The sequence below is a fragment of the Symphalangus syndactylus genome, chromosome 2 (genome assembly GCF_028878055.3).
Source record: "Symphalangus syndactylus isolate Jambi chromosome 2, NHGRI_mSymSyn1-v2.1_pri, whole genome shotgun sequence".
NCBI classification, from domain to species: Eukaryota; Metazoa; Chordata; class Mammalia; order Primates; family Hylobatidae; genus Symphalangus; species Symphalangus syndactylus.
Genome location: NC_072424.2, coordinates 66,856,477 through 66,877,167, shown reverse-complemented (window position 1 = coordinate 66,877,167; position 20,691 = coordinate 66,856,477). Strand labels below are relative to the sequence as shown.

The window sequence follows — 20,691 nt, the reverse complement described above, 5'->3', positions numbered from 1 at the left end:
CAGGCTCAAGATATCCTCCTGTCTCAGCCTCTAGAGTAGTCAAGTACTATGCTCAAAAACCTCAATGCTGCTCCTGGTAAGAAAATGTAGATTATGGCCAGGCATGGCGGCTCACATTCAGCCAGTAAAGTAGAAGTCAAAAAAATCCAACCACACAAAATCATCTCCTAGTTACACATTCAAACATGAGAAACAGTCACACACAAAGAGTCAAGACTATTTTAAAAGGGGGGGCCAAATTATTATTATTTTAAAATTTGATTACAACCAATTTTGTTGGCATTAAAATTAGAGGCATTAAGCTGGAATGGATATATACCAAAACCAGAAATTGAGTTTAGCAAAAATGGGAATAGGAGTTGTTCAGTAATTTCAGATTAGAAATCAATTTAGAGAAACAAACCCCATGCTTACATTGATTGTGCCACAGATTTAAACTTCAGTAGTGCATTAGTAAACTGTTCACATTTAGATCTTCACCTTGAGATTTGACAGCTGTTTCTTGAAAAAAATCTCAGTACCTTGTGCAAATAAAATCGGTCTTCCATGTGCCTTAGCACACACTTAAAATTTATCCATTGTATATATACAAAACACCTGCATGTGGGCAGGGCAAAATACATACTTTCATAACAAAACTATAATATACCTCTCAAGTATGAACAATATACACATAATACATGGTATACAGTATTTACAAAATATAAAATATAATACAAGCTGTTTGTATGTAATTTTTTAAACTCATCTTTTGCAATTGTATGTTGCAACAAGGCAAATTTCCATTTCTGTACCAATTTTCTCAAGAGTCCAGGGATATGGGAAAAATTATGTTTTACACACATACTGAAATCTAAGTTTGAACTTTCAGGAGCGTTTTTAAGTGTACTGCCATCAGCTCCCTGTTTTGGTTGGAATTTTCAACAGTGCTTCCCATCCAGTGACTAGGAGGCTTTGGAAGAACACTAGGAGAAGGTGGATCACTAAACTTTGCCCCAGCATAATTTTCCTTTTGGCTCACTTCAGTTAGAAATGCTGATTTCTTCAAATGCGAATTTTTAATGTTCTCGGTATTTTTAAAAGGCTTTTTTTCCTGCTTCTGAATTCTGTCAGATGAAACAGAATCCTGCCAAAAGTTGTTTTCATTTCTTTTTGCAGAGGTGATCTTGGTTAGTGGCAAGTTATATTTGCTTTTCTGTCTGTTTATCTTTGGTTGCTCATACAAGTGTATACCATGAACAAGCTGGCCATGGGGAAGGGCAATTTTCTCCGATTTTCCCATCTTTGATTTTAAAACCTACAAAGACAAGAACACAAAAGTAAATATAGTTTCTAGATAAAAATCAGTTATGAACCTCATATCACATATCTAATTTTGTTGTGTTTAAGTTTGCCCACAGCCATAGAAAAGAACAAAATTATGTTCTTTGTAACAACACATATGTAGCTGGGGGCCATTACCCTAGACGAATTAATGCAGAAACAGAAAACCAAATATCACAAGTTCCCACTTATAAGTGAATTTGGGAGCTAAACATTGGATACAACATGGATATAAAGTGGGGAACAACAACAGACACTAGGCACTACTAGAAGGGGGGTTGAGAGAGAGAGGGGGGGACCTACTGGGTACTATGCTCACTACCTGGAATGGGATCATTCATCCTCCAAACCGCAGCATCACGAAATATACCCATGTAGCAAACCTGCACAAGTACCTCCTGGATCTAAAATAAAAGCTGAAATTACAAAAACTTTAATTGGGCATGGTGGCTCACACCTGTAATCCCAGCACTTTGGGAGGTCAAGGCAAGCAGATCGCTCGAGCTCAAGGAGTTCGAGACCAGCCTGGGCAACATAGCGAAACCCCATGTCTACTACAAATATAAAAATCAACCCAGCGTGGTAGCACGCGCCTTGGGAGGCTGAGGCGGGATCCCTTGAACCTGGAAGGGGGAGGCTGCAGTGAGCAGAGATCGATCGTGCCACTGCATTCCAGCCTGGAGCGCGATAGAGACAGACCCTGTCTCAAGAAAAAAAAACAAAAAAACAAATTTCCCTTTAAAGTTCACTCTTGTTCGCCACTAAAAATGCAGTTAATCACCACTGCTAGTTACCAGTATGCAACGTAAAGCAGTTCTAAAATGTCAAAACTAAAAAAAGTCTGAAATAACCCAAGTCCACCTTTCTACAACTGTAAGGAAGACTAATGAGCTCTCTTCCGAGTGCCAGAAACAATCTTTGCGGTGTACCTCCTACTTTCTAGTTTAGTCTGCTTCAAGAACGCTGCTTCACTAATCTTAATCTTTCCTAACTTAAGTGGGCCTTATAGGAAGTCTTGAACAGATGGAAAAGCATAAGGTAATCCACTAGATCACTGCACTACCACCGCTTGTAACGCGGTAGTAAGCAAGACACGACACGAAAGAGCACAACTTTCCACGTCAATAAGGTTCACTGCCAGAGCTCCCTGTTTAGTACCTGTTCTAGAAAACAGGCCAGGAAACAAGCACAAAAGCTTTTAGGTAATCACGGATATTTCAAAAGTCGTGGAATTTTAAAAGGTGGGAGACATTGAGAAGATAATTTAAAGAAACACGGTGGGCAAATTTAGTAATTTTTTCCCAAGGGCACAGATAAACTGCAAATCTCTAATTTAATGCAATATTCTTCACTAAATAACGAGAACTTTTTCATCTCATTATTATGAAGAGTAGTAAGTCATGGAACTTAAGTCCATCAAACGTTATTCTGACAAGACTTTGAAATCATTTCGTAGACTTAATCCCATTTAAATTTCTATCCATTTTATCCTAATCCAATAGCACTGCAATCAAACCGGCTAAGTCAATGCAATTGCTAACTCTTCTGAAAACTTATTCTGGACACACTAACACGAAGTACACAGTGGCAACGGTAATAAAATCAGTTTTGTGAGGCTCCTGCCAACTCTTAACTTAGAAGGAACCACTAAGTAGGTCAGGCCCGCAGCGGGCAGAGCCCCAGCTAGACTGCGCGTCCCACACGGGGAACCTCACATTTTGGCACAACTCCAACCAAACGAAACCGAGCCGCTCGGAGCCCACTCCACCCCCCACGGCGGGACTTTAGAGACCGTCTCCGCGTTTCACCGACTAGGACTGGGGCTCCCGACAGCCGGGAGGCCGAAAGCGGGGCCCAGTCCTTCCCCGGCTGCCCCCACCCGGCCTCGCCTCCTTCATGGGCGCCGGAGCGCCGGGCACGTAGCGCGCGCTGACGTCAGCCCTCCCGCGGGCCCCGTCCCTGCCCCCACCCCGCCGCGCGCCCGGAACGCCGAAACCCCCTGGAAGGCCGCCAGTCTTCTAAATCGGGGCTGTTGCTGGGGCGCAGCGGCGCTTCTCATTGGCCGACTCCTGGGAGCCAATCAGAAGCGCCAGCGCATGCCTCCCCTTCCCCCTTCTTCCCCCAAAGCAAGAATGGAGCGGGCGTCACGGAAACTTCCCTCCCGAGTAAACAGCCGCCCCCACCCCGCCCGACCCCCCGGGTGCAGGGCCTGCAGCCCCAGAGCTCGGCCGCGACCGTCTAAGGGCCCGACTCCCCAACGGCGCCCTGGCGGCCTCACCTCTTTTCTGAGCGGGATTTGGCCGGGAGCCGCGGGCCGCAGCGGGGCAAGGTCGGGGCTGGCTCCCTCCGTGCGGGTCGCGGCTGCAGGACTCGGGGCCAAGGCGGCGGCCGGGCCCGGGACCTCCTGCACTCCGCTCGGGCCGGTCGCGGGGCTCCGGCCGCCCTCCAGACTCGGCCGGTGCTGCTGGTACTGGTGGAAGCGGCTGGGCAGCTGCCCTGCGGGGCTGGCCCGCACCTTCTTCTTTCGCCGCTTCTTTGGCGCTGCCCGAGGGGTGCCTCCCGCCACGGCGAGGCTGCGGTTGGGCAGAGCTGCTGGAGCGCGAGGCTGGGGGGTCAGACACGGGCCATCTCCCCCTAGGAAGTGAGGGAGGAAGAGGGTCGGGGGCAGTGCCCGGGGGTCCGGGATCCGGGGTAAAGGAGGCGGAGCCGTGGTCACCATCGGGAGGGCCCCGAAGTAACCTCGGGAGGAAAAGCCAAGCGGCGCAAGGCGGCCACCCAGGACGAGCGGCTCCCGCTGCGGGACGGAGACGACGGTCATAGCGCTAGGAAGCTTGTCGCTCAGCAACGAGGCGAGAAGGAGAAGGTGAAGCCAGGGAAGATAGGGTGGCGGCTATGGATGCTGCTAGGCGAGCCAGAGAAGATCGCGGAACATGACTCGGGCGGTGGCAGCGCAGCAACAAACAGCCACAGCCCCAGCTCCGAGTGTTGTTTTCGGAAGCTCCGCCCCGCGCCCGCCCACTTCCCTGCGAAAGCCCAATTAGAGTGCGGCAAGGCAGGCCACACCCCCTCGCTCCGCCTCCGCCGCTTCGGGTAGACACACACAAACAACCAGCTTGCTGCAGCCTGGCACAAAGAGCGCGCACTGCGCAGGCGCTGCCAGCGAGCTCTTTCGGGAAGAGTCGGTCCCGCGAACAATGAAATTGGGTTTCCACTCCACCCTCCTTACCCCTCCCCAGCACGCCCCCGCGCTTCTCCCGGCTGGGGAGTGGTGGGACTGAAATGTCCCGGCGGAGTTTGTTGTTGGGGGTGGGTAAGGGAGGGGGCAGGGGGAGGGCGGCAGGAAGAACGGGGGCGGGGGAGGGGGGACGACTCTGGCAAGGCCACGGTTGCCTCCTCCGCTGCTGACCTTGGGGAAGTATACGTTTTATTTTCAGCCCGACATAACAGCGTTATCATTTTAAAACAAAGATTTCTAAGTACGCTGTAAGGATTTCTTCCCTAGCAATCGTGAAGAAAATCAGTCTACATTTAAATTATATCTACTGAAGTGTGGCTCACGATTCTTTCATTTGGTTCAGCATCGCTGCTTATTAGTCCCGGTGATCAGAGTAAAAATCAAAGTGACTTACTGATTGAATTAGCCCCTCAATGTATAAAAAGTTCTCCGTAAATTCATAAACGGAAGTTGGAGTTTTTACTGATTTTATACTTGAAGGATTGTGAGACTTTGGGATCGCAACATTCTGCCTGGTTCCTTGAGGAGGCGGCAAGCCGGCTTGCATCTCAAAGGGAGAAAGTGAAACAGCTCTGCAACGTACAGAGAGTATTTTGTTAGCTGCGCGTAAATAGAAATTTTTCGTGATCTCCCCGCACTGCTCAACCACAAAAAAGAATTGTGGCCATAATTTATCAAGCATTTATGTTCCAGGAACTGTTCTTTACCTAAATTGTCTCGCTTTAACCTCACAACAGCCCTTATGAATAGGTACTAAGAAAAATAAGTCAGACCTCAGCTCTGCGAAGTCCGCAGGCTGTCACTCTCTTCCTTTCACTACTAATGCCTGGGGCAATTGTTTAAAGGCATTTTGTTCCTGATTAGCTGCCTACGCATTATCTTTATGTTTCTGAAATTTAAGATACAAAGAACAACGTGCAGCTAGTCAAGAGCCCATGATATTTTAATGTAAATTGGTGAACAATTTAGGAGCTGCTTCTTTTCCTTTAAAAACCTGCTTGTAACTGTTGCTAATCCGAGCGTATATTCAGGGCATCTTGAATCTATGGTCCTGGGTTGCAGTCTTTAAGCTTGGCCTAATTTTGCCTCAGCTTCTTTTTAGAGGGACAGTACTGTATTTTATCCCCATTTTACAGCTGGGGAAACAGGCTTAGAAAGGCTAAAGGACTTGTCAAAGATCAAACGGTAAGTTAACATCAGAATTTGATCTCCAGTCCAGGTACTGCAAGACAAAAGTTTTAATTTTTTTTTCTTTTTTTTTTTGAGACGGCTTGTCGGGCTGTGGCCAGGCTGCAGTGCAGTGGCGCCATCTCGGCTTACTGCAACCTCCGGCACCCTGGTTCAAGGGATTCTCCTGCCTCAGCCTCCCTAGTAGCTGGGACTACAGGCAAGTGCCACCACACTTAGCTAATTTTTAAATTTTTTATAGAGACGGGGTCTTACTTGTTGCCCAGGCTGGTCTTGAGCTTCTGGCCTCAAGCAGTTCTCCCACCAGTGCCTCCCAAAGCGCTGGCATAAGCCAATGCCCCTGGCCCTGCAGAACTTTTAATTTCTAGTTAATTGATGCCTCTCCCTGAAATACAGTGTATTTTTTCAAGTCTCAGTTGGCTAGCCTTGCAGAACCTAATTTCTTATCATTATGTATTGACCTGGCCTGTTAACCATTTTTGTAGACTGATTTTGCCTCATTAACTTGTTATAATTAATAGAGTCATTGAAAGGGTTCATCATGCACGAGGCAGGGATAGAATGTGCACAGTTAGCTGTCTTCTTCAGGGCATTTGATTAGGCAAATCTTCATTTTGAAACACATTATTGAATTCTGTTTCTACATGGTCCTGTGTGACTCTGGTGCTGACTGACTATTGGATCTTCCTTCTGCCTGGCTGGTAGGTGTGACAGATGCTGTGGAGCCGTTCTTTCTGTTCTTGGTATGGTTAATTTTTTTCCCAGGACTGCTTGACTGATTCTCAGTTCCCACTATTCTTCTCTCCCTTCTTTCACAAGGAAAGTCATGTCTGTGCTTTATAAACTAATATATGCTTTAGATTTTTAAAAAATCATCCATACGTATAACTTTATTCTGCAATTTAAAAAAAATTAACATCTATATTATCACATTCACTATCTTTTATAGTCAAACTGTTTATTACTAAATTTTTCCTTTGGAGAATCATTATGGACTTTAATAGATTCAAATAGTTTCAATTATCTATAATCATTTCCCTTTTTTTGCTCAAACCTTGGGAAAGCCAAGATTGTAGCAGTCTTGTTGCCTGAAGTATTACCTGAGACCCTTGTCTCACAACCAAGAAAATTAAGGAACGTGGACACCAAGAGTGAGGTGGGAGCAAAAGTTTAATAAGCAAAAGAGGAATGTTCTCCACAGCAGAGAGGGAGCCTGAGTGGGTTGCCGTCTTTACAGTTGAATACAAAGCTTTTATAAGACACTCCCCTCTTCTCTGTAGCTGTTTGTGTAACTTCCCTTATATGTGAAGCTGTCTGTGTAACTCCCCTTATCTGTGCGGCTGCAGACATGTCTTCAGGCAAACACAAAGCACAGCTTCTCTTGTTTGTGCAACTGTGGATATGTTTTGGGTAAGCACCCCCACTCTCTGTACAAGTTCCCCTGGAGCCCACCGTGTACATGCCTGAAAAGGGGAGGAAACTTTTTCCTGGGAGCCGTCTGATTACACCAAGAACAAAAGCTTCTATATTGGGCCTTGCTTTCTTTTCTGTGCAGCTGCAACCTGAGTTTTTCCCTAGGCTGCTCTATTTGTGCCTTTAGCTTGATTTCTCAGGCTGTCTTTCTGTTTAAAAGAATTTTACCAAAGACTAGCTTTAGCTGTCTGCTAAATTTTTCCTTTTCTCCTCCCTCACTATTATCTCTTTAGCACTTCTCCCAAATATTTTTAAAAACATTTTTGCTTTATATCCATAACAAGATGTTCCATACTTATCTCAGCCTTTCTCTGACCCAAGACATGGAGTGAGCTATTCTATTCTGTAAGAAATCTTCAGGCTGGGCGCAGTGGCTCACACTTGTAATCCCAGCACTTTGGGAGGCCGAGGCGGGCGGATCACGAGGTCAGGAGATCGAGACCATGGTGAAACCCCGTCTCTACTTAAAAATACAAAAAAATTAGCCGGGCGTGGTGGCGGGCACCTGTAGTCCCAGCTACTCGGAGAGGCTGTGGCAGGAGAATGGCGTGAACCCGGGAGGCGGAGCTTGCAGTGAGCCAAGATCGAACCACTGCACTCCAGCCTGGGCGACAGAGCGAGACTCTGTCTCAAAAAAAAAAAAAAAAAAAGGAATCTTCATTTCTTTAAATGAAGAAAAAGCAGCAAAATCTAGGCATCAGGGATCAACATGGGATTGTTCCTCATGAGACTTGAGATAGGAAAAACCAAACTGTTTTTCCTACTCTCCACTCACACACTCACAACAATCAACACAGCACACTTCTGTAACCTGATGCATGGAGTTTTCCCTCACACACCAAGCACTTTAGGGGACAAGAACTGTGTGTCCTATGTCTATCATTCAATTTAGTTCTGACATGTCTACCTGGAGTTAGAGTCAGATCCCACAGGTTAAGGGCTCAGTCCCACAAGACTGCCACCACTTCAGACACCAATGACAAGTAGTAGGTTGTCACCTATACTTTTTGTTTGTTTGTTTGTTGAGACAGGGTCTTGCTCTTTCACCCAGGCAGGAGTGTAGTGGTGCTATCATAGCTCACTGCAGTCTTGACTTCCTGGACCCAAGTAATCCTCCTACCTCAGCCTTCTGAGTAGCTGGGATTATAGGCGTATGCCACTACTCCAGGCTAATTTTTAAAATTTTTTTGTGGAGGTGAGGTCTCACTTTGTTCTCAGGATGGTCTCCAACTCATAGGCTCAAGTAACCTTCTTGGTCTCCCAAAGTGCTGGGATTACAGGCATGAGCCACTGTGCCAGGCTTCCCTCTACCCTCTTTTTGAGTTAGATTAATTTGCTAAAACAGATCACAGAACGCAAGGAAACACATACATTTACTGGTTTATTATAAAGTATATATAGGATACAGGAGTCCAGGCATGGTGGCTCATGCCTCTAATCCCAGCACTTTGGGCAGCTGAGGTGGGTGGATCACTTGAGATCAGGAGTTCTAGACCAGCCTGGCCAACATGGTGAAACCCTGGCTCTACTAAAAATACAAAAATTAGCCAGGCATGGTGGCGGACACCTGTAATCCCAGCTACTCAGGAGCCTGAGGCAGGAGAATTGCTTGAACTCAGGAGGCAGAGGTTGCAGTGAGCTGAGATCATGCCACTGCACTCCAGCCTGGGTGATAGAGTGAGACTCCATCTCAAAAAAAAAAAAAAAAAAGGAGAGCGAGAGAGGGAGAGAGAGAGATTATTGTTTATATTATTTTTTGTTCATTGCAAGAATTAACTCAGGTTACCTAAAGTAATGGTTTGTTTTAAGGATATGCACACATAGACATAAGACAAGAAGACTGACCACATACCAGGCCTCATAAGATACCAGGAAAACCTTCATACCCAGAACTCATGGAAGGAACAAGAATTATGATGTAGTACCTGACCGACTTGAAATGACATTTGGAGACTCAAAATTGATTCAAGATCCAATATAGCCTTAACTACTAGGTTATTTGTTACTTCTTAGCAGATGTTTGTTGAGCCTTACTCTAAAAGACTCAACCACTCTTTCTGTTTGTTCTTTTTCTGTATTTCTACTTCTACTATCACCACCACCTAGCTCGCTGTTTACCTAAAGTTCAAATTCCAGAGAGAGGGAAGCTGATTGGTTCAATATGGATTGGTCCAGACAGGATAATTGGATGATTAGTCAATATCATCTACATTCAACAGAACTCTCTTACTAGACCTGTGAGGGATGGTTTCTGGCCAGGATGGTGAGGCACCTGTCTATAAGGAACCACTTAGGTCCATTTCAGAAACTGTGGACAGACAAGCATTGAGAGGATTGGCCAGGCCAATGTAGTAGTTTTATGAGGTGGAGTTTTTTTAGGAATGAAAGTAAGAAATCCAGGGCAACTTCAGGAAGTAAGAATCCTAGGGCAACTCTAGGAATTTCTGACTTCTCTTGGAAAATTGAATTCCTTCCTTCCTTCCTCTCTCCCTCCCTCCCTTCCTTCCTTCCTTCTTTCCTTCCTTCCCTCCCTCCCTCCCCTCCCTCCCAACTGGTGACATTGGTCAAGCTGGGGGACCAGACAGGGTAGGAAATATGAGGGTCAGGAGAGGCGAGAAGAAAGAAGAGTAAAAGATTGGCTCCTGGATTTCCAAATCTAGTTGACTTAGAGAGGAACGATAGCTTTGACAGGGATATGAAAACCAACAGGACAATTCGGAAAGAAAATATGACTATCTTTATTTATTTTTATTTTTATTTTTTGAGACAGATTCTTACTTTGTCACCCAGGCTGGAGTGCAGTGTTGCGATCTCAGCTCACTGCAACCTCCGCCTCCTGGGTTCAAGCAATTCTCCTGTCTCAGCCTCCAGAGTAGCTGGGATTGCAGGCGCCCACCACTACACCTGGCTGATTTTTTTGTATTTTTAGTGGAGACGGGGTTTCACTAAGTTGGCCAGGCTGGTCTTGAATTCCTGACCTCAAGTGATCTGCCTGCCTTGGCCTCCCAAAGTGCTGGGATTACAGGTGTGAGCCACGGCAACCAGCCGTGATTTTTTGTTTTTTTGAGGCAGAGTCTCACTCTGTCACCCAGGCTGGAGTGCAGTGGCACAGTTTCAGCTCACTGGAGCCTTCACCTCCCTGGTTCCAGCGATTCTCCTGCCTCAGCCTCCTGAGTAGCTGGGACTACAGAAGCTTGCTGCCATGCCTGGCTAATTTTTGTATTTTTAGTAGAGACGAGGTTTCACTATGTTGACTCAGCTGGTCTCGAACTCCTGACCTCAAGTGATCCACCTGCCTCAGTCTCCCAAAGTGTTGGGATTACAGCACTTGAGTCACCGTGCCCATCTGATTATCCTGGTTTAATAAGGTTTTCTCTCTCTTTCTGTCTCTGTTTCTCTCTCTCTTTTCCTTCCTTCCTTCCTTCCTTCCTCCCTCTCCCCCTCCCTCCCTCCCTCCCTTCCTCCTTCGTTCCTTCCTTCCTTTCTTCCTTTTTTCTTTTGAAACAAGGTCTCACTGTGTCACCCAGGCTGGAGTGCAGTGGTGCGATCATGGCTCACTGCAGCCTTGACCTCCCTGGCTCGAGCAATCCTGCCACCTCAGTCTCTGGGTAGCTGGGACTAGAGGCTCACGCCACCAAGCCAGGGTAATTTTTTATTTTTTTTTTGTAGACACAAGGTCTGGCTATGTTGCTCAGGCAGCTCTTGAACTCCTGGGCTCAAGTGATCTTCCCACCACATCCTCCCAAAGTGCTGGGATTACAGGTATAAGCCACCGTGCCCAGCCAGGTTTTATTTTTCATGTTCTTCACTTTCAAGCCTGATGAAGCTGGGTACAGTGGTTTCACACTTGTAATCTCAACACTTTGGGAGGCTGAGGCAGGAGGAGAATCACTTGAGGCTAGGAGTTTGAGTCCAGCCTGGGCAACATAGCAACACCTTGTCTCTACAAAAAATGTAAAAAATTAGCTGAGCGTGATGGCACACAATTATAGTCCCAGCTACTCAGGAGGCTGAGGGGAGAGGATTGTTTCAGCCTGGGAGGCTGAGGCTGCAGTAAGCCATGATTGTATCACTTCACTCCAGCCTGGGCAACAGAGTGACTCTGTTCCCCCAAGAAAGAAAAAAAAATTCTAATGAATTGAAATTTTTATGTTTTCTCTCTTAAAAACAAAAGAATCCTCAAATAACTAAGTTGCTTTTTAGTTGCCTGTGAACTATTTATACAAAAAGTGTTCCTACTCTTGTGCAAAATATGGAAATCTATTTAATCATTCTAGTTATCCTTGGTTATTTCATCTGACATCTCCAGAATGGGAGTAAAATTATTTTCAAGAAGTTTAAAATAAATTAAGGAAAGTGGATTGAAACATACCCTGCCAAATCTCATTTACTTTTCAGGCCTCAGGACAGTCAGTTCATTCTTGTCCTTCTAGTCAGCAACAATTCCATAAGGGAAATAGCATATTTCATTTTTACAAAATACTGCAGTGCCCCAATTTTTACAGTATTTGAATTTAAAATGATATGACAGAATAAAATTTCAAGCTGTAGAGCTCTTTCAACTATGTGATAGTAAAAGGTTACAAAATGAACACTTGTTTTGAATAAATGCTTGTAATTTTTTAACCTGAATGAGACTGTATAGAGAGTTTTTTCTTTAGTTGTAACACTGGAACATAAGAAGAAAAATGAGATTTGATTAATGATTTTCTGGCAATTCGTACTAAGAACATTTTCATGTCCTTATAATATCCAGAAAAATTTAGGATTTGTGCAAAACAATCAAATTGACATTGCCTGAGTTATCTTTTTTTTTTTTTTGAGACAGGGTCTCACTCTGTCATCCAGGCTGGAGTGCAGTGGTGTGATCTTGGTTCGCTGCAACCTCTGCCTCCCGGGTTCCAGTGATTCTCTCACCCCAGCCTCCAAGAAGTTGGGACTACAGGCGCGCACCACCACACCCAGCTAATTTTTGTATTTTTAGTAGAGACGGGGTTTCACCCTGTTGGCCAGGCTGATCTCGAAATCCTGGCCTCAAGTGATCTGCCCATCTTAGCCTTCCAAAGTCCTGGGATTACAGGCGTGAACCATCACGCCCAGCGAGTTATCTTTATAATGTTTTTATTTCATCCTTAAAAATTTAAGGTTTGTACAAGAAGACAAAACTGACATTCCCTAAGTTATGTAATTTTTTAAATTCCTGAACACACAGAGAAAGACCAGAAGTGTGTTTGGATTTCAGAGCTGAAGAACAAGCACAGCCACCTTCACGGGAAAGCTCAGGATGAACCTGTGCGGCTGATATTCTGCCAAGTTTTATTTGAGACATTGATTATGATTCACAGCCAAATATGACTCATTGCTATAAATGCTATATCTAAAATGATGGCATTAGCTTTTTGACTTTCAGGGGAGAGAAAAGGGTGATATTTTAGCCTAACTAGTAAATTAACATATTACAGTTATTCTTAACATATGCAAGTGCATATAATGTGATTAGTTTAAATATTGACACTCATGTTCTTTAATTTCTAATGTTCTTTAAGATACAGTCCAGCCAGAGGATCACTTGAGCCTAGGAGTTGGAGACCAGCCTGGGCGACATGGTGAGACCCCCCACCCCTGCAAAGAGTAAAAAATTAGCTGGGCATAGAGGTATGGGCCTGCAGTCCCAGATATTCAGGAGGCTGAGGTGGGAGGATCACTTGAGCCTGGGAGGTTGAGGCTGCAGTGAACCATGATTGTGCCACTGCACTCCAGCCTGGGTGACAGACTAAAACCCTGTCCCCCCCAAAAAAAAAACAAAAAACATAGAGCCCAGCCAGATAGATAGATAGATCATCCCATAGGGAAGTCCACAAGCCAGTGAACTGCAGGGGCCAAGGGAAAACTTGCTTTTTGCCCTCTGAAGGTTTGCTGAAAAATCAGCTCACAAAAGACATTAATTGGAGAAAAGGCATAGAAATTTTACCTGGGGAGAATCACAGAGTGATTACTTACTCCACAGGGGAGTTTAGAAGCTTCTATATCATCCAGACAAAAAGGCTGTGGGAGGAAGAAGCAGCAGCATTCTGTTTAGGGGATTAGTAAAGAGAATGAATGATAGGGGAACAGAGCTTAATTTATACATTATCTCCTGAAAGAGTCTCTTCAGATGTGGTCTTACAGGAAGAGGAAGAAAAAAATTGTTCCTTTTGGTGGATCTGGATCTTAGGCAGATGAAGGAACTTCAGCTTGATCCCGTGCTTTGGGAGAGATGGTGGAGAGTGTGGTCAGAGAAAACTTGAAGCTTCTTCTATTCAGCATATCAAAGCACTATATTTTGGGATACTGGTTTCTGAGTCCCAACAAACTCAGAGCATACAATCGGCCTCTTACTGCAATATCCTAAAGTGTAAGCAGTCAGGCAAGGGTGACTTAATTTTTGAGGATCAAATCACACATACAATTAAATAGGAATAAAAGGAACCTGTAGGACATAAATACAGCAGAAGAAAAAATGTTTAAAGCCCCTCTAATTAATAGCCTCAGTGTGTTAGGAATATAGTACATACATGAAACAAAAACAAGATGCAATAAAAAAAAATTTTAAAACTTGGTGGGATCACAGGCATGGGCCACCACACCCAGCTGAGAATCTGACCAGCAGAGCCTAGCCCAAGTTATAAAATTGTGAGCAAATAAAGTGGTTCCTCTCTATATCCCTTTTGTCTTCTTCAAGGTTATTCTGAGCTATTATGTTTTGGGGTAGTTTGTTGTGCAGTAATAGATAAGAGAAAGTCACTTCAAGAAAACTAAGGATCTAGAACTAGAAATACCATTTGACCCAGCCATCCCATTACTGGGCATATACCCAAAGGATTATAAATCATGCTGCCATAAAGATACATGCACACGTATATTTATTGTGGCACTATTCACAATAGCAAAGACTTGGAACCAACCCAAATGTCCATCAATGATAGACCAAATTAAGAAAATGTGGCACGTATACACCATGGAATACTATGCAGCCATAAAAAAGGATGAGTTCATGTCCTTTGTAGGGACATAGATGAAGGTGGAAACCATCATTCTGAGCAAACTGTTGCAAAGACAGAAAACCAAACACCACATGTTCTCACTCATAGGTGGGAATTGAACAATGAGAACACTTGGACACAGTTAGGGGAACATCACACACTGGGGCCTGTTGTGAGGTGGGGGGGGGGGGAGGGATAGCATTAGGAGAAATACCTAACGTAAATGACGAGTTAATGGGTGCAGCACACCAACATGGCACATGTATACATATGTAACAAACCTGCACATTGTGCACGTGTACCCTAGAACTTAAAGTATAATAATAATAAAAAAAAAGAAAACTCCTGGCTGGACACGGTGGCTCACGCCTGTGATCTCAGCATTTTGGGAGGCTGAGATAGAAGGATCACTTGAGCCCAGGAGTTTAAGACCAGCCTGGGCAACATAGGGAGACCCCTGTCTCTACAAAAAATAAAAAATTAGCTAGGTGTGATGGCATGCACCTGTAGTCCCAGCTTCCCAGGAGGCTTAGGTGGGAGGATCGCTTGAGCCAAAGAGGTCAAGGCTAGAGTGAGCCATGGTCATATCACTGCAGTCCAGCCTGGATGACAGAGCAAGACCCTGTCAAAAAAAAAAAGGAAGAAAGAAAGAAAGAGAGATAAAGACAGAAAAAAGGAAGAAAGAAGAAAGAAAGGAAGGAAAGAAAGAAAGAAAAGGAAAGAAAGAGAAAGAAGAGGGAGGGAAGAAGGGAGAGAGGGAAGGAAAGAAGGAAAGAGGAAGGAAGGTAGGAGGGAAGGAACATTTAAAATATTTATTGTGACAGAAATAAAAATTTGAAATTGAAAAATATAAGCAAATTTAAGACAATCTCCAGAAAGTAAAATTTAAGGATGAATTTGAAAAGAAGGAAAAGAGAAAGAAGATCTCTTTTGAAATATTGGAGGCCCAATATTTCAAATAGGAATTCCAGACAGAGAAAACCGAGTAAATGAAGAGAGGAAATTAACAAAAAAAAAATTATGCAAATACACCAGAACTGAAAAACATGAGTCTGCAGGTCGAAGTAGCTCACTGAGTGCTCAGCACAATGTGTGAAATGAGTCCTACATCAAGAAACGTAATAATAAAAAGAGATGATCATTAACATCTTTTTAAAATCGCTTCTTGGCTTTTTGTCTAAGATCAAGTACAGTGTCTCTTCTTATCAGTTTAACATCTGATACGTCGTCTGTCTGAGGACAATATATTAAATGGATTTTTGGAGCAGGGAGATGGAATAGGAGCGTGCTCCATCCACTCCACGCATAGACCTGGTATTGCAGTACCTCCAGGATCCGTGCTCCCTCACCCCACATTGCTATAAACTAAAAAAAAGAGGCTGGGCGCGGTGGCTCATGCTTGTAATCCCAGCACTCTGGGAGGCTGAGGCGGGTTGATCATTTGAGGTCAGGAGTTTGAGACCAGCCTGACCAACATGGAGAAACCCAGTCTCTAGTTAAAATATAAAAATTAGCTGGGTGTGATGGCATGCCCCTGTAATCCCAGCTACTCAAGGAGGTTGAGGCAGGAGAATAGTTTGAACTTGGGAGGCGGAGATTGCAGTGAGCTGAGATCGTGCCACTGCACTCCAGCTTGGGTGACAGAATGAGGCTTCATCTCAAAAGAAAGAAAAGAAAGGAAGGAAGGAAGACAAAAAATTAAAATCTTATTATTTATTTATTTATTTATTTATTTTTGCAGTTTAAAACTTATGCATTGTTTATTTCTGGAATTTTCTTTCAATATTTTGGGACCTTAGTTGACCATGAGTAACACAAACCACAGAATGCGAAACGGTGGATAAGGGAGGGACTACTGTACATATTTTCGCCTAAGACAGTTCTGTATATTCTTCTGTTAACTGGGTAGCAAAAGCATATAGAAAGGTTTTAGGGGGATGCAGTGTGTTGCTCTTCTGTAATGACAGTAATTTACTTCAAGACATTGCAGGAGAAGGGGTTAAAGGAGTAAGAGGAAGGAAGAGAAGGATTCATTTCGTGCCTACCTGTACAGAGAGATTTTCTTGCATTCTACTTCTTTTTTTGAGATGGGAGACAGTTACTTTTTTTTTCTTTTTTGTTTTTTGAGATGGGAGACAGTTACTTTTTTTTTTCTTTTCTTTCTTTCTTTTTTTTTTTTTGAAACAGAGTCTTGCTCTGTTGCTCAGGCTGGAGTGCAGTGGTATGATCTTAATCTCAGCTCACTGCAACCTCCGACCCCCGGGCCCAAGCGATCCTCCCACCGCAGCTTCCCAAGCAGCTGGGATCACAGGCGTGTACCACCATGCCCAGCTAACCTTTTTGCACCTTTAGTAGAAACAGGGTCTCACCATGTTGGCCAAGCTGGTCCTGAACTCCTGACCTCAAATGATCCACCTGCCTCGGCCTCCTAAAGTGCTGGGATCACAGGCATAAGCCACTGTGCCTGGCTACATTCTACTTTTAAACTTTGAACTAAATTTCATTAACAGTAAGCTTAGTAATAAGCAAACCCTTTAAAATGTGGCATAAAAAGACTGGGCACAGTGGCTCAGGCCTGAGGCAAAGGCAGGTGGATCATGTGGACCGCCGGAATTCGAGACCAGTCTGGACAACATGGCAAAACCCTATCTCTACAACAAAATACAAAAATTAGCTGGGTGGAGAGGGTGCGCGCCTGTGGTCCCAGTTACTTGGGAGGCTGAGGCGGGAGGACCACCCCAGCCCAGGAGGCACAGGCTGCAGTGAGGCGTGATCACACCACTGCACTCTGGCCTGGGAGACAGAGGGAGATGCTGTCTCCAAAAAACAAACAAAAAAGGGGGCATAAAGGATAGCTGTAGGGGCTCTCTGGGGCTCTCTTAATGTCTGACCATCCATTATTTGAAAGTAATGTTCTCTATAGAGTTAATTACATAATGGCATTGTAATTACTAAGTGCCCTTAAAATGAATATCAAAGGCTTTTACAAACTGGCAAATAAAATTTAACTCTGCAATCTTTATTAGATACATGTTATAAAAGTTTTTTTGTTTTGCTTTGGTTTTTTTGAGGCAGGGCCTCACTCCATTACCCAGGTTGGAGTGCAATGTTGTGATCATAGTTCACTGCAGCCTCAAACTCCTGGACTTGATCAATCCTCCCACCCAGCCTCTTGAGTAGTTAGGAGTACAGGTGCTCACCACCACAACTGGCTAACTGTTTAATTAGTTATTTATTTATTTTTAGAGACAGAGTCTCGCTCTGTCGCCCAGGCTGGAGTGCGGTGGCATGATCTTGGCTCACTGCAACCTCCGCCTCCCGGGTTCAAGCAATTCTACTGCCTCAGCCTCCTGAGCAGCTGGGATTAGAGGCACCTGCCACCATGCCTGGCTAATTTTTTTGTATTTTTAGTAGAGACAAGGTTTTACCATGTTGGCCAGGCTGGTCTCAAACTCCTGACCTCAAGTGATCTGCCCACCTCAGCCTCCCAAAGTGCTAGGACTACAGGCATGAGCCACCGCACCTGGCTAATTATTTATTTTTTGTAGAGATATGGTCTTGCTGTGTTGCCCACGCTGGTCTTGAACTAATGGGCTCAAGCAGTCCACCTGCCGTGGCCCCCCAAAGTGTTGGGATTACAGGCCTGAGCCACCATCCTCGGACTTTTTTATTTTTGAGACAAGGTTTTACTCTGTCACCCAGGCTGGAGTGCAGTGACACGATCATAGCTCACTGCAGACTTGAACTCCTGGGCTCAAGCAATCCTTCTGCCTCAGACTCCCAAGCAGTCGAGACCACAGGCATGCGCCACCACACCTGGCTAACCCCTGCACTTTTTGTAGAGACGAGGTCTATGTTGCTCAGCCTGGTCTCGAATTTCTGGCCTCAAGCGATCCTCCCTTTTCAGCCTCCCAAAGTGCAGGGGCTACAGGTGTGAGCCACTGCACCAGCCCCACATTACAAAGCTTTTAAAGCTAGGCCCAGAAGGTTCAAGGTTGTAGAACAACATGATCATGCTTGTGAATAGCCACTGCAGTCCAGCCTGGACAACACAGCAAGACCTGCTTCTCTTAAAAAAAACAAAAAACAAAAACAAAACACCTCTTGGCTGGGCGTGGTGGCTCATGCCTGTAATCCCAGCACTTTGGGAGGCCAAGGCGGGCAGAACACCAGAGGCCAGGAGTTCAAGAACAGCCTGGCCAACACAGTGAAACCCCATCTCCACTAAAAACACAAAAATTAGCCAGGTGTGGTGGCGCATGCCTGCAGTTCCAGCTACTTGGGAGGCTGAGGCAGGAGAATCGCTCGAACCCAGTAAGCAGAGGCTGCAGCGAGCCGAGAATGCGCCAGGTGACAGAGCTAGACTCTGTCTCAAACAAAAGACGCCTTCAGAAAACAACGTTACTCAAAATGCCTTGTGTTTAAATTTTAAAACTTTATTGGCTGACAGAAAACTGCCATACTTTCTTCCCACTACCATCCTGCTATTCCTGAATTCAATTTGCAAAAAGAAGCATAGACCAAGAAGGGTTCCTTAGGTGCTCAACAGAATTTAAAGAAGTAGGAAAGATATGTTCACAATTAGAAAGTAAAACTTTGCTCTCAGTTTAAAAAAATTTTTTTCTTTGTACATGTTTTAAAGTACAGTTTTGTTTTCTTTTTAGGAACTGTGCAAAATGCCTATTTATAATGTCTTTGGAAGGATACCCCATTTTGTAATTGTGGTCTTCCAGATTCTTCTGGGTTACAGATGTTGAGATGTATTCCATGGTATTCGCATTTCTGATACATCCATGTTGTCTGGAAGAGACTTCCTTTCAGCTTTCTGACATCTTATCAAGAATTACAAAAAAAAAAAATTAGCCAGGCGAGATGGCGGGCGCCTGTAGTCCCAGCTACGCAGGAGGCTGAGGCAGGAGAATGGCGTGAACCCTGGGGGGCGGAGCCTGCAGTGAGCCGAGATCGGGCCACTGCACTCCAGCCTGGGTGAACGAGCAAGACTCCTTCTCAAAAAAAAAAAAAAAAAAAAAGAATTAGTAGAGGGGCAAAAATTCTTGCCCTGTTAGTTTCCACAATGCAGCCATTTAACACCATCTCATCCAAAATGATGTGTACTTTATCCAAATTAAACATTATATCTAATTCACTTACTCAGCTGAAATACTCATCTAAAACTTCCACAAAGTTATGAATGAATTCATAAATAGCCATCTTGTTCTCAGTGTCATTAACTCCAACCACAATGAAGAGAGCTGCATACTGCCGATCTATCAGCTTAAAATCCTTATATTCAATGAAAGAGTGTTGTTCATTGGATCGAGGAGAGACAGCTCTTTATGACTTCTGTTTCCAGAAGTGTATGCTTATTAATATCCACATGTTCATAGTACTTAAAAAGTCGAGTCTGCCCTTGTTTATTCACCATGAGGAAAAATTTTATCATTTTTCTTTCCTGGACAGTATTTTTCCAAATATAGTTCAAAAGTTATGACTTATGACAAGGGATGGCTGTAACTGGAACCTGTGCCGCTTGGGGTGTGATGGTCCTCTCAACGGCTTTTCCTGGAGACCCCCCTCTCTCTTTCCCGCAGAATCTTGCTCCCCAACCTTCACTAGCTACGCAGTGCGGGCCTCCTCACGGCAGCCATTTTGGCTTTTAGTATGGCGTCTGCCATGACCGGCTAATTAAAAAATATATATATTTGTATTGATAGAATCTCCTTGTGTTGCCCCGGCTGGTCTCAAACAACTGCACTCAAGTGACACTCCCACGGCAGCCTCCCAAAGTGCTGAGATTACAGGCGTGAGCCCCACTCTCAGCCCAGTCTTTCTAAGAGAAAAACAGGTCACACAGAAAGCATCAGAATTGGAATAGTATCTGAAATCTCAGTTTGAAGCTACAGGACAATGAACAATGACTTCAAAATTTCAAGGGTAAATTAATTCCAACTTAGAAGTCTGTTTCCTACCAAACTGTCAATCAGACATAAGAGTAGAATAAAAATCTTCCAAACACATAACACCTCAAGATATTTATTCCCGATGCAATCTTTTCCAGGAAGCTACCGGAAGAAGTGCTTCACTGAAGAGAGTAAACCAAGAAACAGTAAGACATGGAATCTAGGACGCATGAGAGCTCACTCCGGAGAAGAGTGAGAGGAATTTCTGGCGGGAGGGTAAGAGGCAGTCTCCATATGGCATCTGTACAAGAGGGCGAGAGAGCCGACTAGCCCAGCCTGCAGCAGGACAGATGAGTCCTGGGGCAAGGGAAAGGTTTCAAAGAAGAAGATGAAATTGCTGGAATTCTCAGTATGTTTGGAGAACTTAAGAAGAGATGTACACTTCCGGCAGAGACCTTGGGGATGAATAAATGCTGGGTAAATAAAAAATGAGGTTAAAGAAAAGAGTGTAGGAGAGCCAGAGATCACTTCTAGTCCCCCTGTTGGTCTT

General features: G+C 44.5%; 1 protein-coding gene, 1 non-coding gene and 1 pseudogene across 2 annotated transcripts; 1 reads left to right on the top strand and 2 right to left on the bottom strand.

Moving 5' to 3' along the window:
* Positions 1-219: 219 nt before the first annotated feature.
* On the bottom strand, positions 220-4,573 carry PNRC1 (proline rich nuclear receptor coactivator 1). The gene is made up of 2 exons (XM_055258539.2): positions 3,602-4,573; positions 220-1,297 (listed from the first exon to the last, which is right to left on the bottom strand). Exons 1-2 carry the CDS (start codon positions 4,139-4,141, stop codon positions 854-856), a joined length of 984 nt encoding a protein of 327 aa, XP_055114514.2. The 5' UTR covers positions 4,142-4,573; the 3' UTR covers positions 220-853.
* Positions 4,574-15,398: 10,825 nt separating this feature from the next.
* Positions 15,399-15,589, top strand: LOC129478212 (U2 spliceosomal RNA). The gene has a single exon (XR_008656356.1). It is a non-coding gene; the product is annotated as a U2 spliceosomal RNA (small nuclear RNA).
* Positions 15,590-19,058: 3,469 nt separating this feature from the next.
* Positions 19,059-19,808, bottom strand: LOC129462894 (AP-4 complex subunit sigma-1-like; annotated as a pseudogene).
* Positions 19,809-20,691: the final 883 nt, after the last annotated feature.